The 23160-nt window shown below is 39.7% G+C and overlaps 1 protein-coding gene across 2 annotated transcripts in view; it reads left to right on the top strand.

The window, feature by feature from the left end:
• The window catches only part of EPHA3 (EPH receptor A3), a 371911-nt gene that overhangs the window by 281083 nt on the left and 67668 nt on the right, over window positions 1–23160 (top strand). For both annotated transcript variants that reach the window (XM_040423262.1, XM_040423263.1), the window contains exons 8-9: window positions 4321–4423; window positions 12076–12143. In XM_040423262.1, coding sequence (XP_040279196.1) covers window positions 4321–4423; window positions 12076–12143 — 171 coding nt within the window. The remainder of the gene's footprint in view (window positions 1–4320; window positions 4424–12075; window positions 12144–23160) is intronic.

The raw sequence follows: 23160 nt of genomic DNA on the forward strand, positions 1-23160 counted from the left end.
AAGCGTGACTCTCCTCTATTTTTGGAAGTCCCATAGAAATGAATGGAGGGCGGCCGCGCATGCGCGGTACACCCTCCTGCATTTTGTAGGCTCCATTCTAAGGATAGGTGCATGTCCTAGCGATATGCCCCCAATGTCCAAGATGGGACAGCCCCTTTAATCATGTTATATTGTAGATTTAAATGAGTTTCAAGAGGCAAGTGTTCTTTTAAGGGATTCTGACATGATCAATATGCCATTCAATCTATCCATATCATGTTATAGAGCAGGAAGAGCTCAGCAAATTGATATATAATTTTGTAGGAAAAGATTCAGTATAACTTGTAACTTATCATTTTTTATCCTTAGAAGTCCAGTGGGCGGTGTCACTTAAAGTTAAGCAGGGATTTAAATGAATAAGTTACAAGATATTTTTTTTTCCTCCACAAAACTAGTAATCTGCTCAGCTCCTCCTGCCCTATAACATTCTGCTGGCAGTTCAGACACTATGTAAATTCTAGCAGTTTTCCTTTATTAAAAATCTAAACACCAGAACAAGGGGCACAGTCTTAAATTCATTGGGGGGAGATCAGAAACAAATTTCGAGCAAACACTATGTGGACTTAACGAGAACCTGTCACCATGAAATGCAATCTGCAGGCAGCAGGTTATAGAGCAGGAGGAGATGAGCAGATTAATGTATAGTTTAATGGGAACAGATTCAGTAAAACCAGTCATTTATACATTTATATCTCTGCTATTCTTAGCTCAGTTGTACACAGGGACCGTATAATCAGTGACTGACAGCTGTTTCTATAGACACACTTGCACAGAGACTTTCATCACAGAGCAGAGATATAAATGTATAACTTACAAGGTTTGCTGAATCCTTTCCCACAAAATTATATATCAATCCACTCAGCTCATCCTGCTCTATAACCTGCTGCCTGCAGATTGCACCACCTTTTATGGTGACAGGTCCTCTTTAAACAGTCCCAATCACCCTATAGTATAGGGTATTACTAGTGGAAAACTGGAAGAAACAAGATAGTTACACATGAGCAGAGATTTGTCTGCTTCTTTTCATAAATACCAATAGACTTCAGTAGAACCTGCCGCACATATGCCCACCTGCCACTCTATTCAGTCAGCTACCATCCAGGTATGGACTCTGCCAGCCGCCTTCACTTGCCGAATGGGGGTCAAGAAGTCCATTTCCTCCTAATAGGTTGAGACTTCCACCAATCAGATATTTATCCTCTGGACAAACCATAAATGTCTAAGATAGCAAAGCATGTACATTTAAGTTACACATTTTATACGTGAAGTATCTTTCTCTTAGTGGCAGTACATATTCATTTTTGCTCATCTTATGTGATAATGCAATTCAGCAGCAGCACATTTAGAGGTTATTATGTTTGCTAACTATCCTCTCTATTTATAAGGTTTGTGAATTACACCTGATGTAACGTGATGTTTTTTTCTATCATATTTTCACTCCCATTTTTGGATGATAGTGAAAACATTACTCAAAATCCTGAGGAAATTAAATGTTAATTGGGATATATTTGCAAGGTTCATTGTTCACACCTCAGTAAAGTATAGCATCATGGTGCCAGGGATATAATCCAGCATGTGGATATCTTCTTATATGATTGTGTAATCATGGCCATACCCAGATTTAAAAAATCTTTAAAGGGGTTATCCCATGAAAAGTATTACTATGTGATGACTAGGGTATTTTAAATGAAGTATTATTACAATATACAGTAAATGCTATAAAAATATTTTTTTATGTGCATTACATCTTCCTCTCTGGTAGCGCCCCCTACGTTTTTTCCTGCTGGTCCACCTTCCCCTGCATTTAGTGGTGGACTTACATGCTCAGTAGCTTCCCTGCCCCCTTCCCTGTTGGTATAATGATCTCCTAGAGAAGCAGGTGAAGCAGCCCATACTTCCTTCCCTCCCTCCCTTCTTTCCTTCCTTTCTTCCCTCCCTCCCTTTTTTATTTCTTTCATAGGAATATATAGCTGTCAATACAGACAGTGAGGAAGGAAATTGTTGGGCCATTACATACCACCTGAATCTCTGGGTCTGTATGTGAAGGGACTATTTTATATGCTGGAGAGGGTTTAAGAAAAGCTAATTGCAAAACATCCTGGGAGTGAAAAGGAGTTTTACATTTGTGAGCTACGGTAACCCCTTTAATTTAGCACTTTAATTAAAAAATGTAAATAGACCAGTTCTAATGTGTTCCTCCATGCCAAAACTGCACAAAAGGTGACAATTAAAACTTAGTGTCATTTTATGCAATGATTTTGTTGACATATCCACCCATGGGCCCTTATTCACCAAAATAGGCCTCCATTGGGTCAGTATGAGTCAGCAAACTTATTTTTGCAGTTTTAATGTATAGTACAGCATAGACGATTGTGCTTTCCTATACAATGGGTCATCCCTAAAAAATCATATACTGTACTGTCTAGGTTTTTTAATATTGTGGCCAATGGACAACATATGCCCCTGAATGGTTATATGGTGGCATATGTTGGAGCCATCCATAACCTGTATACACCTACTGGACTACTCCCAATGTGCACCCCCGACATGAGGCTCTGACAAGACATGAACATATTTGATTTGAAAGGAAATTTTGAGATTAACAGTAAAAAAAAAGTCATTTAAAGGGGTTGTCCCACGAAAAATATTCTACAGTTTTTAAACCAGCACCTGGATCTGAACCCTTTTTTAATTGCATGTAATTAAAAATTTAGCATAGCCATTGAGTTATTCAATAAAATGTATCTGTATAGTGCCACCTGCTGTTTTTTTTTCTTATTTCTTTGACCTGCTTACTGAGATGGCTGCACATGCTCAGTTTCATCCTTTAACTGCCTCCTGACCTGTGATAGGGAGAGCATGGACACGCCTCCTTAGCTGTGATAGTGAGAGCATGGACACGCCTCCTTAGCTGCAGCAGAAAAGACACTCCCCTTGAGCTGCCAGCTTGATATGTCTAGCAGAGCAATGAATGGGGAGATCTCTGGATCCATGTGAGGTACAGGGCTGGTTCTAGCTTTGTAAAAAAGAGGTTGCCATGTACTATATAATGTCTGATTTTCATTTTTACATTAGTCATGGGATAACCCCTTTAAATCCATTAATAGTCCCTGACAGTTTACAAAGGAATCAATACATTGGATGTCATAGAAAAGTTTGTATCATTTACTTGCAAAGAACTTAGGATGGACTAACCATTCAGTCATTAGTTCTTGAAGGCCCATGCCAAGTGGAAGCTGTTAGCTGTCCATATTCAGTAACATCTAGGGTATTTCAAGAAATTAATCTCAAATCTTTAAGATTGTATTACACTACTGCGACCCACATTTATTGCACAGTTGTACCCCCTCTGGTGCTACTGAGTTCTGCAAAACCGAACTGCAAAGAGAAATAAGGATAGAGTAGAGTATGAACACTGAGCTTTCTATTACACATTTAAGGATTATCCATTGTAATGAAATTTTCTAACCCATCCCAAGTATATCATGGGTGTAGTGCCTGGTCATGGGTCCATAATGCCAGAGTGCCAGGGATAAATGCCAGCACAGGATTATCTTCTTATATAGTCTTGTAATCACAGACATACCTTAGGCAAAGGGATGGGATCTCCAGAAAGAAACTCCAAAATAAGTATGGAACTATAATGTTGGTTTTCAATTGGAGATATTTCCATATCCGGTCTCCATCAGTTATCTGCTTCTGGTCGTGTGATATTGGATATTATATTGCAGTTCTATATACACAACAGTTGCCCCAAATCATAGAAGTGATAGAGAAAAGGAAATTAACAGTTATTTCAGGACCGGTATCCTGGGCGCATTGTAGGCAACCATTCATTTTGGACAGACCACAAAAGTTGAGTCAGTGTAGTTGATACGATACATAGGGGGGGGGGGGGGGGGGCGCTGTATGGTAATAACATTGGAAGGAATATTTGTATTATGAATGTCGTAGCTTTTAATGTCAATAAGAGGATTTTCATGCTTTTAGTCCATGTATGGAAGGTTCAGGAGAGGACTCCAGCATAACGTAAACCGGACGGATCCATTTTGCAGTCCATAGACTTCTATTATGACGGAATGAATAACGGAATGCCTCTTAAGACATTCTGTTATGCATTTCGTCATAAAATTGTGTTATGGTCCGTGGTAACAGAATTTATAACGCAATTCAGCTTATACCAGTAAACGAAGCGTGAACGAATTTCTAAATATTAAATTCACTCATCTCTAGTCATTTCTGATGAGCTAACACTTTTCTTGTATTCTTTCTCTGTTCCAGCTTTCTCCATCTCCAGTGAGAACAGCCAAGTGGTAATGATTGGCATCTCAGCGGCCATAGTCATTATCCTTCTCACCGTGGTTGTTTACGTCCTCATCGGAAGGTGAGTTCTTTCTCTTCTTCATACTGTTCTTGTAAGAGCAAATATATGAGTGCTACCATCATCATCAAGAGAGGATACAGTACTGTACTCTGGATGTATGACTGGTGTTACTGTTAGTCACTACGGGATGTATTATGTACAGTATGTACTTATCAGCACTAGAAGCAGGACATATTGTAATCTATAGGTATTAAAGGGGTGTTCTAGTTACAACAAGTAGTTTTCTATTCACTGGATAAGGCATAACTGTTAGATTGGTGGGGATCTAACCACTGGGACCTCCACGATTACTAGAACCGGTGCCCCATGCCCCCCATATGGAGCATGTTCAATGCCATTCCGTTCATCGTTTTGTGACTGCCATAGATAGCCAAGAACAGTGCTTGACTTTCTCCAGCAGTCCAAGATATTGTGAATAGAGTGCATGCTTGACCATTGCTGAATTCAGTGGGAGACCACCATCCTCATGATCAGTGGGTGTCCTACCGATCTAAAAGATATCCCTTATCCAATAGGCAGGGAATAACTTGTCCTAGCCTTCAATATTATTCATTGCAGAGTACACTAGATTAATAAACTAGAATATTTACAACTTGACATCTACCACCTGTATCAAGTAAAAATATACCAAGAAAATATTTCGAAAGATTTAGCCAATATGGCTACAGTTCATTGTGTCAACCACACCCAAAAAATAGAAAAATGCCAATACTTCTATCTGAAAGTCAACAAAAGATAATAACCAAACTTTGGTGTATGCTCTTTTATTATATTTGCTAATGCTGTGACACCTCTTTGGAATGGCCACCAAAATAGTGGCCTTATATTGTCAAGTTCACATCTTGGGTTCAATTCTTTGTTAATAATTAGATATGTAGATACTTTTCATGGACTAGATGAGTCCTACTAGGAGCAAAACTAGTGGACAAAGTGGTCACCTGATTATATCATAACATGTGACTGCACCAATTGTGATTTAATATACTAAAGTTTGATCATAAACTTAGATCCTATAGTTATCTATGTCTGAAACGTGTTGTCTGAATATAGTGACTAAAGAAATAGTTGTTTGTCTGCACCTATTGGGTTTTACTTCAAGGAACCTCTGCCTACATGAAACTTAGATCATAAAGACATACTTTTGGTAGAGTAGAATCCTGGAGTAGAATCCTTGGTAGAGTAGAATCCTGGAGGTCAGGCAGTAATTATTATTTTTCCGGATTACAGGGACCAGGTTTACCATGGCAGATTTGTGTAATATTTCGATACTGCTTGTAAGACCTACAATTCCGAAAAAGTTGGGATGCTGTGGAAAATGTAAACACAGCCATTTTATCAGTTCATGAAAATTAACTCATTTAGAACTTAAGGGCAGCAACATATCTGAGAAAAGTTGGGACAGGGCCATGTCTACCATTGTGTAGCATCAAAAACAACAGTCTGTAAAAGACTGGGAAGTGAGGAGACCAATTGCTGGAGTTTTGGGAAAGGAATGTTGTCCCATTCTTGTCTGGTGTAGGATTCTAGTTGCTCAACAGTCCTGGGTCTTTTTTAACAGATTTTTTTATTTCATGATATATTGTCTGAAGGGGAGCATATGTTGTTCTAAAACCTCTATGTTCTGTTCAGCATTGATAGTGCTTTCCCAGATGTGTAAGCTGCCCACACCATGTTCAGCATTGATAGTGCCTTACCAGATGTGTGAGCTGCTCACACCATAGGCACACCAATGCAACCCTGTACCATCAGAGATGCAGGCCTTTGAACTGTGCGCTCATAACAAGCTGGATGGTCTCTCTCCTTTTGAGTCTGCAGAACACAGTGTCCATGGTATCCAAAAAGAATTTCAAATTTTGATTCACCTGACCATGGTTTTCCATTTTGCTTCAGTTCATTTTAAATGAGATTTGGCCCAGAGAAGATGGAGGTGTTTCTGGATCGTGTTGACATATGGCCTCTTCTTGGTATGATACAGCTTTAACTGTCATTTGTTAATTTCATTTGTGAACTGTGTTTAAAGGCAATGACTTCTGTGATTTCCAGTAGAAGATCATACCTGTTTTAATGTAGTGCTACCTGACGGTCCATAGATCAAAGACGTCCAATATTGACCGTTTTGTCCTTTGTGCACATGGATTTCTCCCAATTCCCTGAATCTTTTGATGATATAATGTACTGTAGATGGTGGGATATTCAAAGTCTTTGCAGTTTTATGCTGAGGAACATTTTTTTTTAATTGTTCCACAATTTTCAGATGCAGTTTTTGCTGAACCTGTCTCCATCTTCTGAGAGGCTCTTTTTGTACCAAGTCATGTGGCAGTTTTTTATTAGTACCGCTTACTTTTCCCAGGATTTCATGGCCCCTGTCCCAACTTTTTTGAGATATGTTGCTGCCATCAAGCTCTAAATGAGTTAATTTTGGTAGACAGTAAAATGAGACATCTGAAATGTGTTATATGATCGATTGTGAATAAAATATGGGTCTCTGAGATTTTCAAATCATTCCATTCTGCTTTCATTTACATTTGTGTAAATTTTACACAGCACCCCAATTTTTGGGGAATTGAGGTTGTATAATTAGACTTTAACATGTGCCCTACGTGATGTATTGTTGGGTTACTGTGTTCAACATTAGGCTTGTGCATGTGCACTTATTATGGCTTCTTTCATCAGCTGTATATTTTGAGTCAAGGATGAGATTGGATCCTGTCTTTGTTTTTCTTAACCCAAGCTGTGATCCAGTAATATGGCCGAATCCACAAAGCTTAATATGCTGGACATACAATATGTGGTAGACATTGGTCTCCACCAGTGACTATGGGGGTATATTGGGAGTGGTTGTTTTACAATGCTGGACAGGTTGGAAACCACTGGGGTAGAAAGTTACTGAATGAAGCCATATACCCATCTTCTACAGTAACATAAAATGAATATAGAACTAGTAGTAGGCCATAAACAAGAATTCTAAAGAAACAATAAAATGCCATTGCTGATTTGTTTTATTTCCGAAGTTATTGTAGAATTTTCCTCCTGTTAACATAATCATGTTGTGTTTTTCTGGGGCTTTGCGAGCTGTTTGCTGTTTTCTGTAGCTGTATTTCACACCTTATTAAATAAGATTGCCTGAGATTTGACCTGTGTATGCCTGATTAAGTTTACTATCTCATGTGCAATGTTATTTCTATTAAAGCCAGGTGTGACATCTTAGGCACTTATGAGAACCCTGGGCTGTACCGGCTGATTATGTGTAAACTACGCTATGCAAGTGACTTTTCAAGCCCTGCAGGATTAGATTTCATAACCACATGGACCTGACGTTTCCCTTGTGTTTCTATTAAATTGTTCAAGATCTCATACTTCAAATTTGTCAAGCTCAATGCACACGTGTTTTCCTGCAGATTAATGCAGCATTTTACATTTTAAGGTCTCTTGCTCTTTGATCTACACTTTCTAGGAGTAGTAACCTGAATTGCTATTTTAGGTTTTGGATTGCCTGATATAAATTTTATGCTGTTAATTTTTTTTTTCCGTTTTTTTCTCAAGAGCCGGTCACATGGCAGGAATAGACGTAGATGGGGGAGAACATATGGTATTATAACTCCCAGCATGCTGGGTAGATAATGGGGAATGGTCCAAGTTGACCTCATTGATAATATCCAGCTTTCCCAAAATGACTGCTGTTGTAATGATCATTTATTCATTTCCATGAAGACTTGCACCCTAGTACTTAACAGCTGAGTGTTGGATCCCCAGGTACCTGATCCAGTAATTAAACTCATTATAAGCAGCTAATTTTGCAATCTGACACTTGTTGCCTGAAATGTTGCTCTTTATTTCTACCGAGACCTTTGTAGAAGCTTGTGAGCAGCTACATTAATCTTGTGGTCAGCCAGTCATAAGTCTTATTCACACAGCAGAGTTGTGTAGACAGAGCATGGGCAGTAGTGTATGGAAGTTCTCCAGCCTCCAGGTGCTGCTGAACAGGGTCCATCTGTGTTAGAAGGTCTGGAAGACTGACTGCACATGAGTGATCTGACAGCCTCTTTTGGTTTCACTTTGTCTGTGCGGTCCTTGTATGTCCACACCTCCTGTTCAGGTGTGGATCATGTGACCTTTACCTCTCCCTAATTAGTCTGACTTTAGCCATCACCCCTTGCTCTGGATAGCTTCATTTGGTTTTGGAAGAGCTGGAGTGTGGTTCTTGTTGAAGTCCTGTTCATCCATCATCCTCAGAAGTTAAGTGTTCCGCTTTTTGTGTTTTGTATCCCCCCCCCCCCCCGGTTGTTTACTAGGCCTCAGCGAGACGCTAGTTTCTTCACCAGGGAAGGAACGGGTTGTCTCTGCCCTGTCATTACCTTTAGGGCATCCGAGGGTTACCAGGGTTTTCCAGGCTCCTGTGTATGGGCATCTCTACCATTGAGAGGTGCCTATACAGACAGGAGTTAGGGCCAGGAACAGGCTTTTATAGGTGGTGACCCTTTTACTTCCCTAGCGGTGAGGCCTAGTGTCTTTCCTCTCCCTTCTTGTTGTCTTTTGGTGTTCTCCCCTACTACATCCGTGATATTTTACAGAGCACATACCGTCATTTTTTGTTCTGATCTGTGCAGCTATAGATACTATGTCTGCACTGGTCGAACAGCTGCAGAATCTGACTTTGGAGGTAGCAGACCTCCCCGCGACGGTCTTGCAGATTCAGAGTCCACAGGCTGCTGGTTCCGGTGGTGGGTCCCAGGCCTGCCCTGAACCAAAGGTGGCTCTCCCGGACAGGTTTTCCAGGAGTAGTGACAATTTTATCTGGTTCAGGGAATCATGTAAATTATACTTTAGGCTGCGTCCATACTCTTCTGAGGATGATTAAGGAACAGGACTTCAACATGAACCACTCTCCAGCTCTTCCAAAACCAAATGAAGCTATCCAGAGCGAGGAGTGATTGGTAAAGTCAGACTAAATAGGGAGAGGTAAAGGTCACGTGATCCACACCTGAACAGGAGTTGTTGACATACCAGCAACACACAAAGTGAAACCAAAAGAGGCTGTCAGATCACTCATGTGCAGTCAGTCTTTCAGACCTTCTAACACCTGTCACAGGTGTGGGACCATCATGCGGTACATATACAGATATTCTACAGTAGAACACTAAGGCTGGCTCCCCATGGGGCAGTTGCAAATTCAAAGCCCGACCCACGAACCTGTTTGCAACCTGGAAAGTACATGTCACATTATGTCCCTGATGAAGTACAGAAGATGTAAGTGTAAGAGTTGCTTTGCAAAAATGAGCCAGTCATCTGAAAAACAAAGTTTTCATCCAAGCAGTTCCTTGCAGATTTAAAGAGGACTTTTCATGGGTCCAGACTTTATAAAATAAGTAGCACTGGTATGCTAATTAATAGCATCGGAACATGAAGGACGAGACGCTCTCCCTGTGATGCTCTCCTTACTGATGAGGGACAAACCCCACCACCACCGAAACAGCTGTCTGCGGATGGATATTTGGTTTGGCTATGGGCCTGGTCATGTCCCAAGGCTTGTTAACAAGTCGAAATTTGACTCCAAGGGAGATATTTCCAAAAGGTTATGCTTGCAAGATGGTTCACTTTCTCTGGGAGACACCTCTTTGCATCTGATCTTTAAGATTAAAACCTAGAGATGAGCAAATCAATTGTACATGAATCAAATTTATTGATTCATCCTGCACAAATGGCTCAAAGTGGCAGCTACCATTTTACAGGTCAGAAGACAGAGAAGGCACCTTCTATTAAAAAATAATCATTTTTTGACCATTTTTAAATTGTAAAGAATCTAACAGTACAGTGTGTTACTAAACAGGCTGTTTGTTACAACTGTTGACCATGTGTCTACCCATAGCCATATATGTCACTGACACCTTGACATTACTAATGCTGTCTTGGTGTTAAAGACCTTGAAAGGGGTTGGATGCAGTTCTCGGGGACCCAAAGGTGTCACACAGAACTTTTCAGGGCCAACTGAGCACTTTAGATTTGGGTCGAATTTATTTGGACTGAATCTGACAGCTGATTCGACCAAATTGGACCCAAAGCAAATTTTGTGAAATTTGCTCATCTGTACTCAAACCCCCGAAAATTTGCATGTACTTCTAAAGTAACCCCAAGGTAAGTGACCCAATGATGGACACCGTTTTTACAATACGAAAATTCTCAGTGATGTGTAAAAATTTTCTACAGTTATTTTCTAGGGAAATGTAGAACTCAGTTGCTTCCTTGCCCTACTCCACAGCCTGACCATGTGAGGCTTGCTTGCATAATGTTTGTTCTGAGCTTGGGTTATTCATTCTCTGTGTGGTTGCAGTGACTGTACTGACCTTAAACTATTCTCTGTCAACTCTCTCGACACTCAAAGCAGATGTTGTGAGAAGGAAGGCTTCCTTTGTTCCAGGGGTATTCCAGCACAAGAAACAAACTGTAATAAAATAACTTATACTCACCTCAACCATTCTGACAGTGATGGGTTTCCAGCTGTGCTCCACTTACTGCTCCTGTTCTCGACACGGCAGTAGGCGACTGTGAATGTCGATCAGCCAATTACAGGCAACAGTGTAAACCCGCTTCTGCCATTGATTGGCTTAGTGGTAGTCACAGACATTTTCCGCCATGTCAAGAACAGGAGCAGCAAGCAGAGCACAATCGGGACCTCTGCACTATGGTGGTGGGGGGATCAGTGAGTATAAGGTCGGTTGTATTTTGTACAGCATAAGCAGCCCCTCAGACAGCTTTTTATTTTCACTGGAATACACTCTTAAGCTGACCATTTTCTTTAGATAACTTGTGGCTCATGGAGCCGCCATTCTCCCCTAAACACCCACATTCACACCTCTGACAGAAGCTTAACCCCTGTAGGAACAAAAGGATTCTGTATATTGAAATCCAACATGCCCGATCTTACTTTTCCCTGAAATCTGTTGTTGGGGAGGGGGGATAGTCAGGACACCCCCATACTCAAAGTGTGGGCCCATTTATAAAGGGCCATCAATGTTCAACCAATAGGCATATGATTCCTAGGTCTCTCGCTTATCTTCAGAACTTAGGGGCCACTGGCTTTGAATTGACCTATGATACAATACCAGGCGCAGTTCCATGGCCCTACATTTTAGTGAGGAGTCTCGGGGCTGCTTAGCCTAAGGGCCACACTCAGGCTCATAATTAAATCACAGTAGAATACAATCATGAAGTAATTATATAATAACATTTGCTGAAATCCCTACCTAGTTGCTAGCAACTTTCTTCCCCATAGGAAATAACTGAGGTCTAAAGTCCATCACCCAAAAATTTCATAATAACTAAAGACATGACCTTGTAATTTAGTAGCGTAATAAATATTATAACCGTTCATCACTCCATTGTTTTCATTCTCAGTATAGGTGAACAGACCTCGGTTTTCCTCTACTCAATCTTTTGCTTTTGCTTAGACTGTGGTGTGCATGTAGAACATAAGTAATAAACTTTAGCAGTTTTTGGCCAGGGCTTATCCAGCCCTTAATTGGCCTCCCTTGCCACTTCATGACCTGCCGCCACATGAGAGCCGGTCTCTTAACAATGCATTTTCTATCTTATCACAAGGTAAATATGTTTTCCTGCATCATTGAGGAAATGAATGTTTGTGTTTGCTCTTGTAGGTTCTGCGGATACCATAAATCAGTGCACAGCCCCGACGAAAAAAGGCTTCACTTTGGAAACGGTCACTGTAAGTAATGTGATTTATAAGTTCCATTTAACAACGATTATGTGGGAACAATGTATTCACATTTTTATTCCCTCGGCTGTAGCTCTATCTAGCATCAGGCAGAGGAATGTGAACCAAGGTAGCATTACAGCATTCCAGTATACAGCATGTGACACCTATTGGTAACTTCACTTACTGCAATGCTGTACTGTATACTTATTATTAGTGGTACGGATTACAGATATTATTGGCAGTTGGTGATTAAAATAGAATATTATTCCCACTTAAAGGTTTTAAGCATCCTCTGATATATATATATATATATATATATATATATATTATATATATCATAGATTGTGCAGCACATGAGCTGCTGATAGTTTGAACATACCGTAGGGGTGGGTTTCATATAATCTCTGCTTGGAGGCGTCTATAACTCATACTTGGCCACAGCTTTACTTAAGACTACCAGCGCCTTTGAAAAACGGATGAACAACCCTTAGGGCTCATGTACACGACCGTATGTATTTTGCAGTCTAAAAAAAAACGGACCCGGAAAAAGTATGGATGACGTCTGTGTGCATTCCATATTTTGCGGAACAGAACAGCTGGCTCCTAATAGAACAGTACTATCCTTGTCCGTAATGCGGAAAATAATAAGACATGTTCTATTTTTTTACGGACATCCGGAAACGGAATGCACATGGAGTAACTTCCGTTTTTTTTGCGGACCCAATGAAATGTATGGTTCCGTATACGGTCCGCAAAAAAAAAACGGAACAGACACGGAAAGAATATACATTCATGTGCATGAGGCCTTAACCGTATATCTACTCAGAACACTCCCTATATTAGCTACAGTGGGTGGCTTCTTTCCTGGTAGACATGACACACATATTGCAAAGCAGTCAAGATCATTTGAATTGGTTCCATCTAATACTACATTTCCACTGCAGCAACCATGTACAGCTTACTTGACGATGGAGGTTTCTGCAGCCAGACCTGAAATACCATTTTGACACAATAGGGGCTGCTTTTTTTTTCAAGGAGGAAAATGTTTTATTTATTTGTACAATCAGAATCCAGGGGGGAGACCAGTGTCTGGATCATTAATTGTCTTAAGGGGAATGTATCACCAACATTTTTTTTCTGCCAGTTAAACCAAAAAGTGACACATATCCTTTTATCTTTTCTTTATTGTCTTTTCTTGTTTTCTCCGTTGACTATAATGGGATCCGTTAGGTTTCCCTTAATAAAAAAAAATGTTACTGAAGGAAAAAGTCCTGCATGCCGGACTTTTCTCTCCACTATTTTTGGCAAATGGAGCCTCCGACACAGATGTATATATTTAAACACAAAATGAGATCAAATGCTAAAAATTACACCAGTATAATAATCATCTAAATCTCAAGAAGAAATATATTTTCAAAGGAGATAAAAAATTATACCAAAGACAGGAATACACGTCATACTATGATTGTCTACGCTTGGGTACCAATTTTGTACTGTTTAGAGATGATGAAATGTCAATTCAGGGCCAATTCAACCGAATCGTCCTTCTGATTCTAGTCCCAATAAATTCGACCTGAATTGAAAGTGCCTTGGAAAAGCTCTCCCTCCCTCTCCTTGATTCTGCTGGATCAAATCACACAAAGTCTGGATTCGTTAGAATTGGAAGTTTTCAAAAAATATGTGTCAATTTTTTTATTTTATTTTTCTTATTATAGGTTGTTTTATTCTATTTCTTGAACATGATCCTAACAGCAAAAAGAAATGGTGACTATTCGCTATTGATTCTGCTGGATCTCTCTGCAGCGTTTGATACCGTAGACCATAAACTCCTCCTCACCATGCTCCACTCAATTGGCCTTAAGGACACTGTTCTCTCTTGGTTCTCTTCCTATCTCTCTGGTCGCTCCTTTAGTGTATCATTCGCTGGCTCTTCTTCTTCTCCTCTTCCTCTTGATGTCGGCGTTCCTCAGGGCTTAGTACTAGGTCCTCTACTCTTCTCCCTCTATACAGTCCCCATCGGACAGACTATCAGTAGATTTGGCTTTCGATACCATCTCTATGCTGACGACACCCAACTATATACTTCATCCCCTGACATCACCCCTGCTTTACTCCAAAACACCAGTAATTGTCTGGCAGCTGTCTCTAACATCATGTCCTCTCTGTATCTAAAACTGAACATCTCAAAAACTGAACTTCTTGTCTTTCCCCCATCTACTAACTCACCTAAACTTGATATTTAAATTCCGGTCTGCAGCACTATCATAACTCCTGTGCAACATGCCCGCTGTCTTGGGGCCACATTTGACTCTGATCTTTCCTTTGTTCCCGTATTCAATCCCTTACATGCTCTTGTCGTCTGCACCTCAACAATATCGCCAGAATCTGCCCTTTTCTTATGGTGAAAATGGCAAAAACTCTTGTTGTTGCCTTGATTCATTCTCGTCTTGACAACTGCAACGCATTACTAATCGGTCTCCCTTTCACTAAACTCTCACCCCTTCAGTCTGTCCTAAATGCTGCAGCCAGGCTCATCTATCCATCCAACTGCTATACTGATACTACTAGTCTGTGCCAGTCACTTCACTGGTTGCCCATCCACCACAGAATACAGTTCAAACTTCTCACCCTCACCCACAAAGCTCTCCACAGTGCTGCACCTCCATACATCTCCTCCCTCATCTCCATCTACCACCCTACTCATGCTCTCCGTTCTGTTAGCGACCTAAGATTAATAACCTTCATAATTCGTACCTCTCACTCCCGTCTTCAAGACTTTTCTCGAGCTGAACCTACTCTCTGGAATACTCTGCCCCGGAATACTAGGTCAATCCACAACTTTTCCACCTTCAAACGTGCCTTAAAAACACATCTTTTCAGGCAGGCTTATCAAGCTACCTAAACTGACTATTCCCCGTCTAAACCTCCCCCCACCAACTCCTCTGGCCTAAACTCGATCCTCTAGTAGTCCCAAACCCGAAGCAGATGGTCTGGCACCACTCCTGTTAGTTCAATAATGGCTCAAATCCTACTTATCACAATCAACTACCTTATGTGTCACCCCCAATTCCTCATAGATTGCAAGCTCTTGCGAGCAGGGCCCTGACTCCTAGTGTTTCAGTTGCATATTAGCCAGTTAGTTTTGTTTCGTACATGAACCCTATGAATTTGTAAAGAGCTGCGGAATATGGTGGCGCTATATAAATACATTTTATTATTATTATTATTATTATGATGATTATGGGGTCGGCCATCTTGCCTGAGCTGTTGTTAACAGCATTTAGAGATATGCTTTACAGCTTCCACTATGGACCATAGACACAATGGACAGGAGCTGACCCCATCGACTTCTATAGGAGAGTTTTCTAGGCATGCTCTGTGACCTGTGCAGAGGTCAAGAGGAAGAAGATAAGCTGTGATATCACATACTGTGAATGGTGGATCATGTGTTATCTATATATAGGTGATATCTCTCAATGGAGTTCCCGTCAGTAATGATAAGCAGATAACTGCAGTAAATTCATCTGTTCAGACCAGTAAGTGGCGCTTATTATTAGGCTTAGTGGCCAGTGTGAAAACTGCAGGACTTTAGTTTTGTATGTTTTTTTTTTATTGATATTAACATGGACTGGTAAAACATTTCAAAACAAAACTTTGCTTTAGAAAAATACATAAATTACATCCCTTTCTGATTGGTGCCCCTCATAAGAATGAAATGAAGTGCTGGATTCGGCACATAACTGACAGGAACAGAGCCTAACAGATCCCATTGACTATAATGGGATCCGTTAGGTTTCCCTTTGTAAATGTAAAACTTATTTTAGCGAAGAAATAAGTATTGCATGCAGGACTTTTCTCTCCACTTTTTTTTGACAAATGGAGCCTCCGACCCAGATGTGTGTGTATATATATATTCACAGAATAAGATCAAATACTGAAAATTACGCACAGTACACAGGACAGGCTGGAGGCTAATTTGCCACCCCATGCTGTCTTCGTACAGCGCCTCCTGAGGCCACAGTCTCATACTGCCTCATAAAGGATGTGCCTCTGGCTCAGGTCACTAGTGGATGATACAGAAATGATGAAATATATTTGTGTTTGTGGAGATCATCAAAAGATTTTTCAGAAATACATATTGGTGGTGTTTCCTAAGAATAGACAATTTGTATTCCTCTGAAAACCCATTGAACATTGCTTCTACCTATACTTCCTTGTATACTACTTTGTACATCCTTTTTCCCAACTTGTACATTTCATACATCGCTTCCTATATCTGTAATTGACAAACAAATGGCTTTTTATGTGTAGTGGAACTCTGCAGTTTTAATGTCATTGCCGTTTTATTGGACAGCGGCGGCAGATTTCCGCCTGTTCTCTAGCCATTTGGTACCAATTCATTGACAGAAATTGCTTTCAAATTATGCTGAAGTAGCTGAAGATTTTGTGAAGGCCATAAAGAACCATAAAACGTGGATAAATTGTGTCTCCAGTGAATGGTTAAATGACACCAGGAGGCTGATATAGCTGGATGTGTAAAGTGTCTTACTAATTATATTGCCAGGAAGGCAGAAAAGTCCCGATTACCAGATTACGTCATCATCACATTCTGTCCTCTATGTTTCCTTATCAACCCTCTTTCTGCTCTGAACACTGATTTATTTTCTAAAGCCATGGAAGTGATTAGAGATGAGCGAAGTTTTGGAAAATTTGATTCGGCTGCTTAGCCGAACTTCGACAAGCAATTTGATTTGTTACGAATTACTTGTCACAAATAACTTTCCATTGTATGGAGTGGGTGCAGTGAAGGGGGACAGCGATTGCGCCACCCCCTTCATTTAACCACACAGATGCTGTGTTCAACACTGATCACGGCATCTGAGACTCACATTTAGACTTTCAGAGGTTAATCAAAGGTTAAAAATAATAATAATTATACTCACCTCATCCACTTGATGGCAGAGAGACTGTCCACTCCCATCTTGATTAAAGAATTATGTCACCATATGATCACGCTGGGCACGCTTTGACATTATCAGTGATATTGTTTTTTACTTTCAGCCACCATTTTAGGAAAAATTTAGTTGTTACCACGAAGTGCGAGAAAATTCGGCTTCATGGCAAATCCAATTTTTCCTGAAATTCGGATCGAAGTCCACTTCGGATACTTCGATTCACTCAACACTAGAAGTGATGGTTAATGGAAGGGTTTTTCATTTTAAGAAATGTGAACACTAAATAACCCTTATATCCTTTCAATCCAGGTCCCAATTTTTTGTCTATTTCTTTTGTTGACATGTACTGTAGGTTAATACGTTTACAGATGAGTTTTATGTTCATCTAAATCTCCAGAAAAAAAACATATTAGCAAAGGAGATAAAAAATTATGCCAGTACCAGGAATACACAACAAACTGTGCTTGTCTACGCTTGTCTTTTGTATTATTTGATGAAATGTAATAAAATTCTATTCAGGCCAAATTGTCCATCTGATTCTAGTCCCAGTAAATTTGACCTGAATTGAAAGTGCCCTGGAAAAGCTCTCTCTCTCTCTCCTCGATTCTGCCGGATCAAATCACACAAAGTCTTGATTTGTTAGGATTGGAAGTTATCGAAAAATATGTGTAGAATTTCAGAATTGTAGAAACGATCTTATCTCTAGTACTATTTTGTAGCAAGTGTGCTTAGTATTATGACATAAGAATGGTTAGTGGTGTGACACTAGGGCTTCAGTTGGTCAAAAGAAAAAGGATTAGCACTTTGTTAGCGAGTAGTGAGAAGTCTTGATGCTCTCCAAAAGAGAAATAATATAAAATATTGTAATTTGATACCTTTTAAATGGCTAACTAAAATAAATTATATAATAAAATAAATTATGAGGCAAGATTTCAAGACTCTGAGTTCACTTCTTCAGGCCAGAAAGAAGGGATCTCAGAGTCTAGAAAGCTTGCCTTATAACATCATTTATTTTAGTTAGCCATTAAAAGGTATCAAATTACAATATTTTTTATTGTTTCTTTTTTGGAGAGCATCAAGACTAGGACTCCATATCATATTATTTTAAAAGCAGGTCGAGAACGATCACAGGACTTGCATTTACATCGTACATTCTTTATTTTGATTCTCTTTCCTCCTCACAGTCTATTCAAATCACAAACAACAGACAGATGCCTAGACTGATGACCAACGATGGTTTTCAGGTCATCATAAAAGCTGTGAATAGTTATAATTGAGCTAATTATCATAGATTGTGTGCTCTCTGCACATGGGACACTGTTCATTGGTCAAGGATGATCCTTTATACAAATAATCTTTTAAAAGGGCTTTTGCAGAAAATTGTCTTTGAAGAAAGCGGTCTCTGTAGTGCTGTAGCTAGCCACCCTGTAAAAGTCAATGTCCGACAGATGGGTGTCTCTGGTTTGGCTGATATCCCCTAGTCATTTTCCACGTTTTTTTTTTTTTTTACTGGGTTGGACACTGACTTAGATGGTTGCTACTAGAGATGAGCGAATTATTAAAAAATTCAATTTGGCTGCTTTGCTGAATTTTCCCCAAAAAATTGCTTTGTGAAAAATTACTTGTCACGAAGCACATTTCTTTGTAAGTAGTGGGTGTAATGACAGGGAGCGGAGAATCCCCCTTGATTGTACCCCTCAGATGTTGTGTTCATACATCACAGCATCTGATATAAATAACAGTGTCAAATAAAATAAAAAAATTAAAAATCATACTTACTTGATCCATTTGCTCACGACAGGCTGGCCTCCGCCATCTTGCTTGAAGATCTGGCACAAAATATCACTGATGACGTCACCGCACACAGGGTTTTGTGCAAGATCTTCAAGCAAGATGGTGGTAGCCTGCCCGTCGCGAACAAATGGATCAGATAAGTATGATTTTTTACATTTTTCTTTACACTATTGCAGGTTAAATAGATTCACTACCACAAAGCAAGAGGAAATTCAGCTTTGTGGCGAATAAAATTTATCCTGAACTTCTGATCGAAGTCAACTTTGTGGACTTTGATTTAATGCTCAACACTAGTTGGTAGCTATAGGGAAAATCCCTTAATACTTGAAATTTTTTGCTTCTATCAAAACCCAAATTTGTTTGTTGACACAGTTTTTTTTGACATCCATGAATTACTTTAGGCCTTGCACTGATTGTTTTATTACTTTTGCTGTCCAATAACTGACTGGATCACACAGCCTTTCACTAGGTTTTATAAAGTATCACTGACAGCTTACATGATTATGTCACTCCTGAATTGTACTTTTTGTGCAAAGATAAACAAGTATTATTTGGACTGGAAGAATTAGAGGTGTTTGTATAATTTAATCGTTTCCTGGCTGCCTTTGTAGAGCTTAATGACAGCATCTCACACAATAAGTCTGAAAATTCTGAATGTTTTTTTCGACTGTGAAAGCTTAAAACCAAAACGTCTACTGGCTGTAAAAAAAAAAAGACTTTGGCACAAAAACTGCTTTCTGAGCATTGCTTTATCAAATTTGAAAATCTCATAAAAGAAGTGTTTCCACACTTGTATAACTAGTCGTGTTTGATAAGGTGTTTCTGCTTCAAAGTCATTTAAATAAAGCAAGTGTTTTAACACCTGTAATTGGGAACTAAGTAGAAGTCATTCTTCTGCATTAAATAGGAATTCTTTAGATGTTCTTTGCTAAAAGCAGATGGGAAAAAATGGGAATAATGGTGTTTCCTGTTACAACATACAGTGCAAAATGATAGCAAATGATTTATTATTTCATTGGTCGCCGCAGATCTTTGGTCATAAATAAATGTGGACATTTCAGTTTTTCAGGCGCAGAATTCACTGTACGTTGCGTACAATTGACGGTGAATTAAAGGGAATCACCAGGAAATTCCCTATTAAACTAGGCACATTCTTGTAATGTTAGCTCAGCTGGTTTAACAGTCAATTTCATGGTGACAGAGTCCCTTTAACAGTTATTAATGGTTAAGAATCTCTACCCCTTTCAGTGCATTATATATCCACAATTATTATTTATATTTTATATCCACAAATATTATTATATGCATGCACAAGTGTAATGCCAAGTACTTCATCAACATACAGCCTCTCAGCTTGTATTTTACATATTTTTCGGCCTCTTGCTCTGTATATTTTGTATTGTCGTTTATTTCTAATGCACATTGGTGTTGGAGGCTTAAAGTGGCATTAACCTTTAACAAACTTTGCACTAATCATTAGTACAGTATGTGTACATGAGGAATAACACTATTTCTGCCCATTATATCCCTTATATCTGGCATTTTTTAGCAGTTTTTGGCTGTGCTTGCTGAATATCTGGTTTGCTGTTCTCTCAGACATGGAGGGTAGCTGCCACCTAACTGCACACACACAAAGTAGAGGAAAATCCCCTTCCCAACCATCTCACAGTCACTCAGAAGCAGGCCCATAATGGAGAATATTACAGAGAAGGACAGACCTGTATTTATGTTAATGAAGCAGTTGTGATGAGCTATAACCTTCCTATGTGGATGTGCAGTCTCTCTGGCTGTGTGTATCTCACTGACTTCCTGCTCACTCCTTCTCCCCTTTCTATAGACTTGCATTGACATGTGTAATATGATCCTGTTGCAGAGCTGATCCCATCCTGAATGGGGGAGAAGCATCTTTCAAAGTGGAAAGGAATTAGCAGGGGGGCTGGTAAACAGCTGATAACAGCCAAACTAGACATTTCTCACTGATAAAACATATTACATAGTTTCTTGTGGCCACTTGTACTGTTGATTTATACAAGGTTGTTTGGAACATTAGTGACCATTTAAAGGGGTTATACAGGAATTTATGGCCTATCCTCAGAATAGGTAATTAATATCAGATTGGTGGGGACTAACTTCAGGGACCCTGCCAATACGCTGTTTTAAGAGGCCGCTGCACTTCCCGGAGCTCCAGTGAGCATTGTGGTCTTTTCACAGCTTACCAAGCACAGCGCTGTGCTTGGTATTGCAGCTCAGCCCCCTTTCACTGTGTGATTGACAGTCCTCCTTGTATGATTGTGTATAGAGAGGGTTTTCGAAGACTTTTATATTGATGACCTATCCTTAGGATAGGTCATCAGTATCTGATTGGAGGGGGTCCAACACCTTGGATCCCCGCTGATCAGCTGTTTGAGAAGGCATCAGTGCTCCTGTGAGTGCCGCAGCTTTCTCCATGCCTACCAAGCACAGTGCCATACATTGAATGGGACTGAGCGTGATACCAAGCACAGCCACTATTAAATGTACGGTGCTGTGCTTGGTCTCACCCTCAGTAGTGTTGAGCGAATCAAAGTATCCAAAGTTGACATTAAACAAAATTTCTGAGAAAATTAGATTTTCCGCAAAGGCCAATTTCCTTGTGCTTCATGGAAATGAATCAATTTTGTATGAGATGGTGGTAAAAAAAAAAAACATACTTGCCTCATCCATTTGAGTGTTTAGAGGCCGCCACTACCATCTTGATTGAAGATCTAGTGCAAAATCTCTTGCGTGGTAAAGTATGACATCACCACCCCAGCCAGTGTGATGACGTCATAAAGCACCATGCAAGATTTTGCGTGGGATCTTCAATCAAGATGGCTATGGCTGCCTCTTCACACTCAAATGGATAAGGTGAATATTATTATTTTTTATTTTTTTTAACCGATTAACCCCTGAAAGCCATAACTTTTTTCGGCACAAAGCGAATTTCTTTGTGAAATTCAGTGAAGCAGCCGAATCATAGTTTTGTAAACTTCGCTCATCTCTAGTGCTCACCCCCATACAAGCCCACATTTCGAACAGAAGAAAACTTTTGTTTGGTGGCTTGAGTCGTTTTCCTTTCTGCTTTAGTTTTGCACATTAGGTAGACGACAAGGCTCCATCTTGCTGCCAGATGACATTGAGATCCCAGAAGAATCAGGAAATAGCAGCAAGTGAGATGATTGATGGAAAGGTTAAAAACAACACAGAGGTCCATCCATTCAGCCAGTGTTATACTTCTTCAAATAATTTGCTGGTGCACTTTTCCCATATCATTTAAATGTTAAATTCTCAATCAGTGTGGAATTCCCAGAAGCTTCCTTTCAATACAAATACATTTTTTCCCCTGAAGATATATTATCGTTTTTAAGTTAGGGATGCAAAAGTTCAACCTTCAAGGAAGCCTGGTCGACTTGGGCTGTTGAATATTTCAGATTTGCGGCTAATTAATGCTGTCGTTAAGATCAGAGCTTCTCAAGTGCTCATTCCCCTGATAAAGAAAGTAGTTATTCAGGATCTTCTCATGGCAGAGTCACTGCATTAATTATCCGGACACATCACGTCTGCTAATGATGCAGCCACCTGTATGGAAGTAAGATGATCTTGAAATAAGCAGCGGTAAGGTCCTTGAGGACTGAACCTGGGAACATACATCATAAGACATTGTAATTGTGACAGGAGGATCATGCTTTAATATATCCGCATATCACCTGCTCATAGAAAATCACATATTTCCTTTCTGAGGTCAATTAAAATGTATGGAGGAGATTTATCGACCCCTATATACCAGAAAACTGGTGTAAAAAAGATGACTGTTGGTTTGCAACTTTTTAATCACCATTTGCTAAAAAATATTTGCCATATAAGAAGACACTAGTGTTATACATAACCTACAATGGGTGGGGGGGGGGGGTCCTCTTACAGGTTTTGTACTGGGGCCCAGAAACTTTTTTATACCTGGTAAAATACAGGGAGCAATCTGGGTGTTAGCATTTCCCTTATCAATGGGTTTAATCTTTACACATAAAGGGAAATTTACTAAAGTGTTTACACCACTGTTGTAGCATACATTTTTTTTTATGGAGCACGCCATATACTGGTAAATAATTTGCATCTTTTTTAGCTTCTCGACACATTCCCCATTGACAAAGGGAATGGTAAACTCTGAGTTATTAATTTATTCATACATTTCCAGGAGGAGTAACAGAGGAATGACACAATACAAAATTCTAAGAGTAGATAATCCCAAAATGTTTTTATTT

The sequence above is a fragment of the Bufo bufo genome, chromosome 3 (genome assembly GCF_905171765.1).
Source record: "Bufo bufo chromosome 3, aBufBuf1.1, whole genome shotgun sequence".
NCBI classification, from domain to species: domain Eukaryota; kingdom Metazoa; phylum Chordata; class Amphibia; order Anura; family Bufonidae; genus Bufo; species Bufo bufo.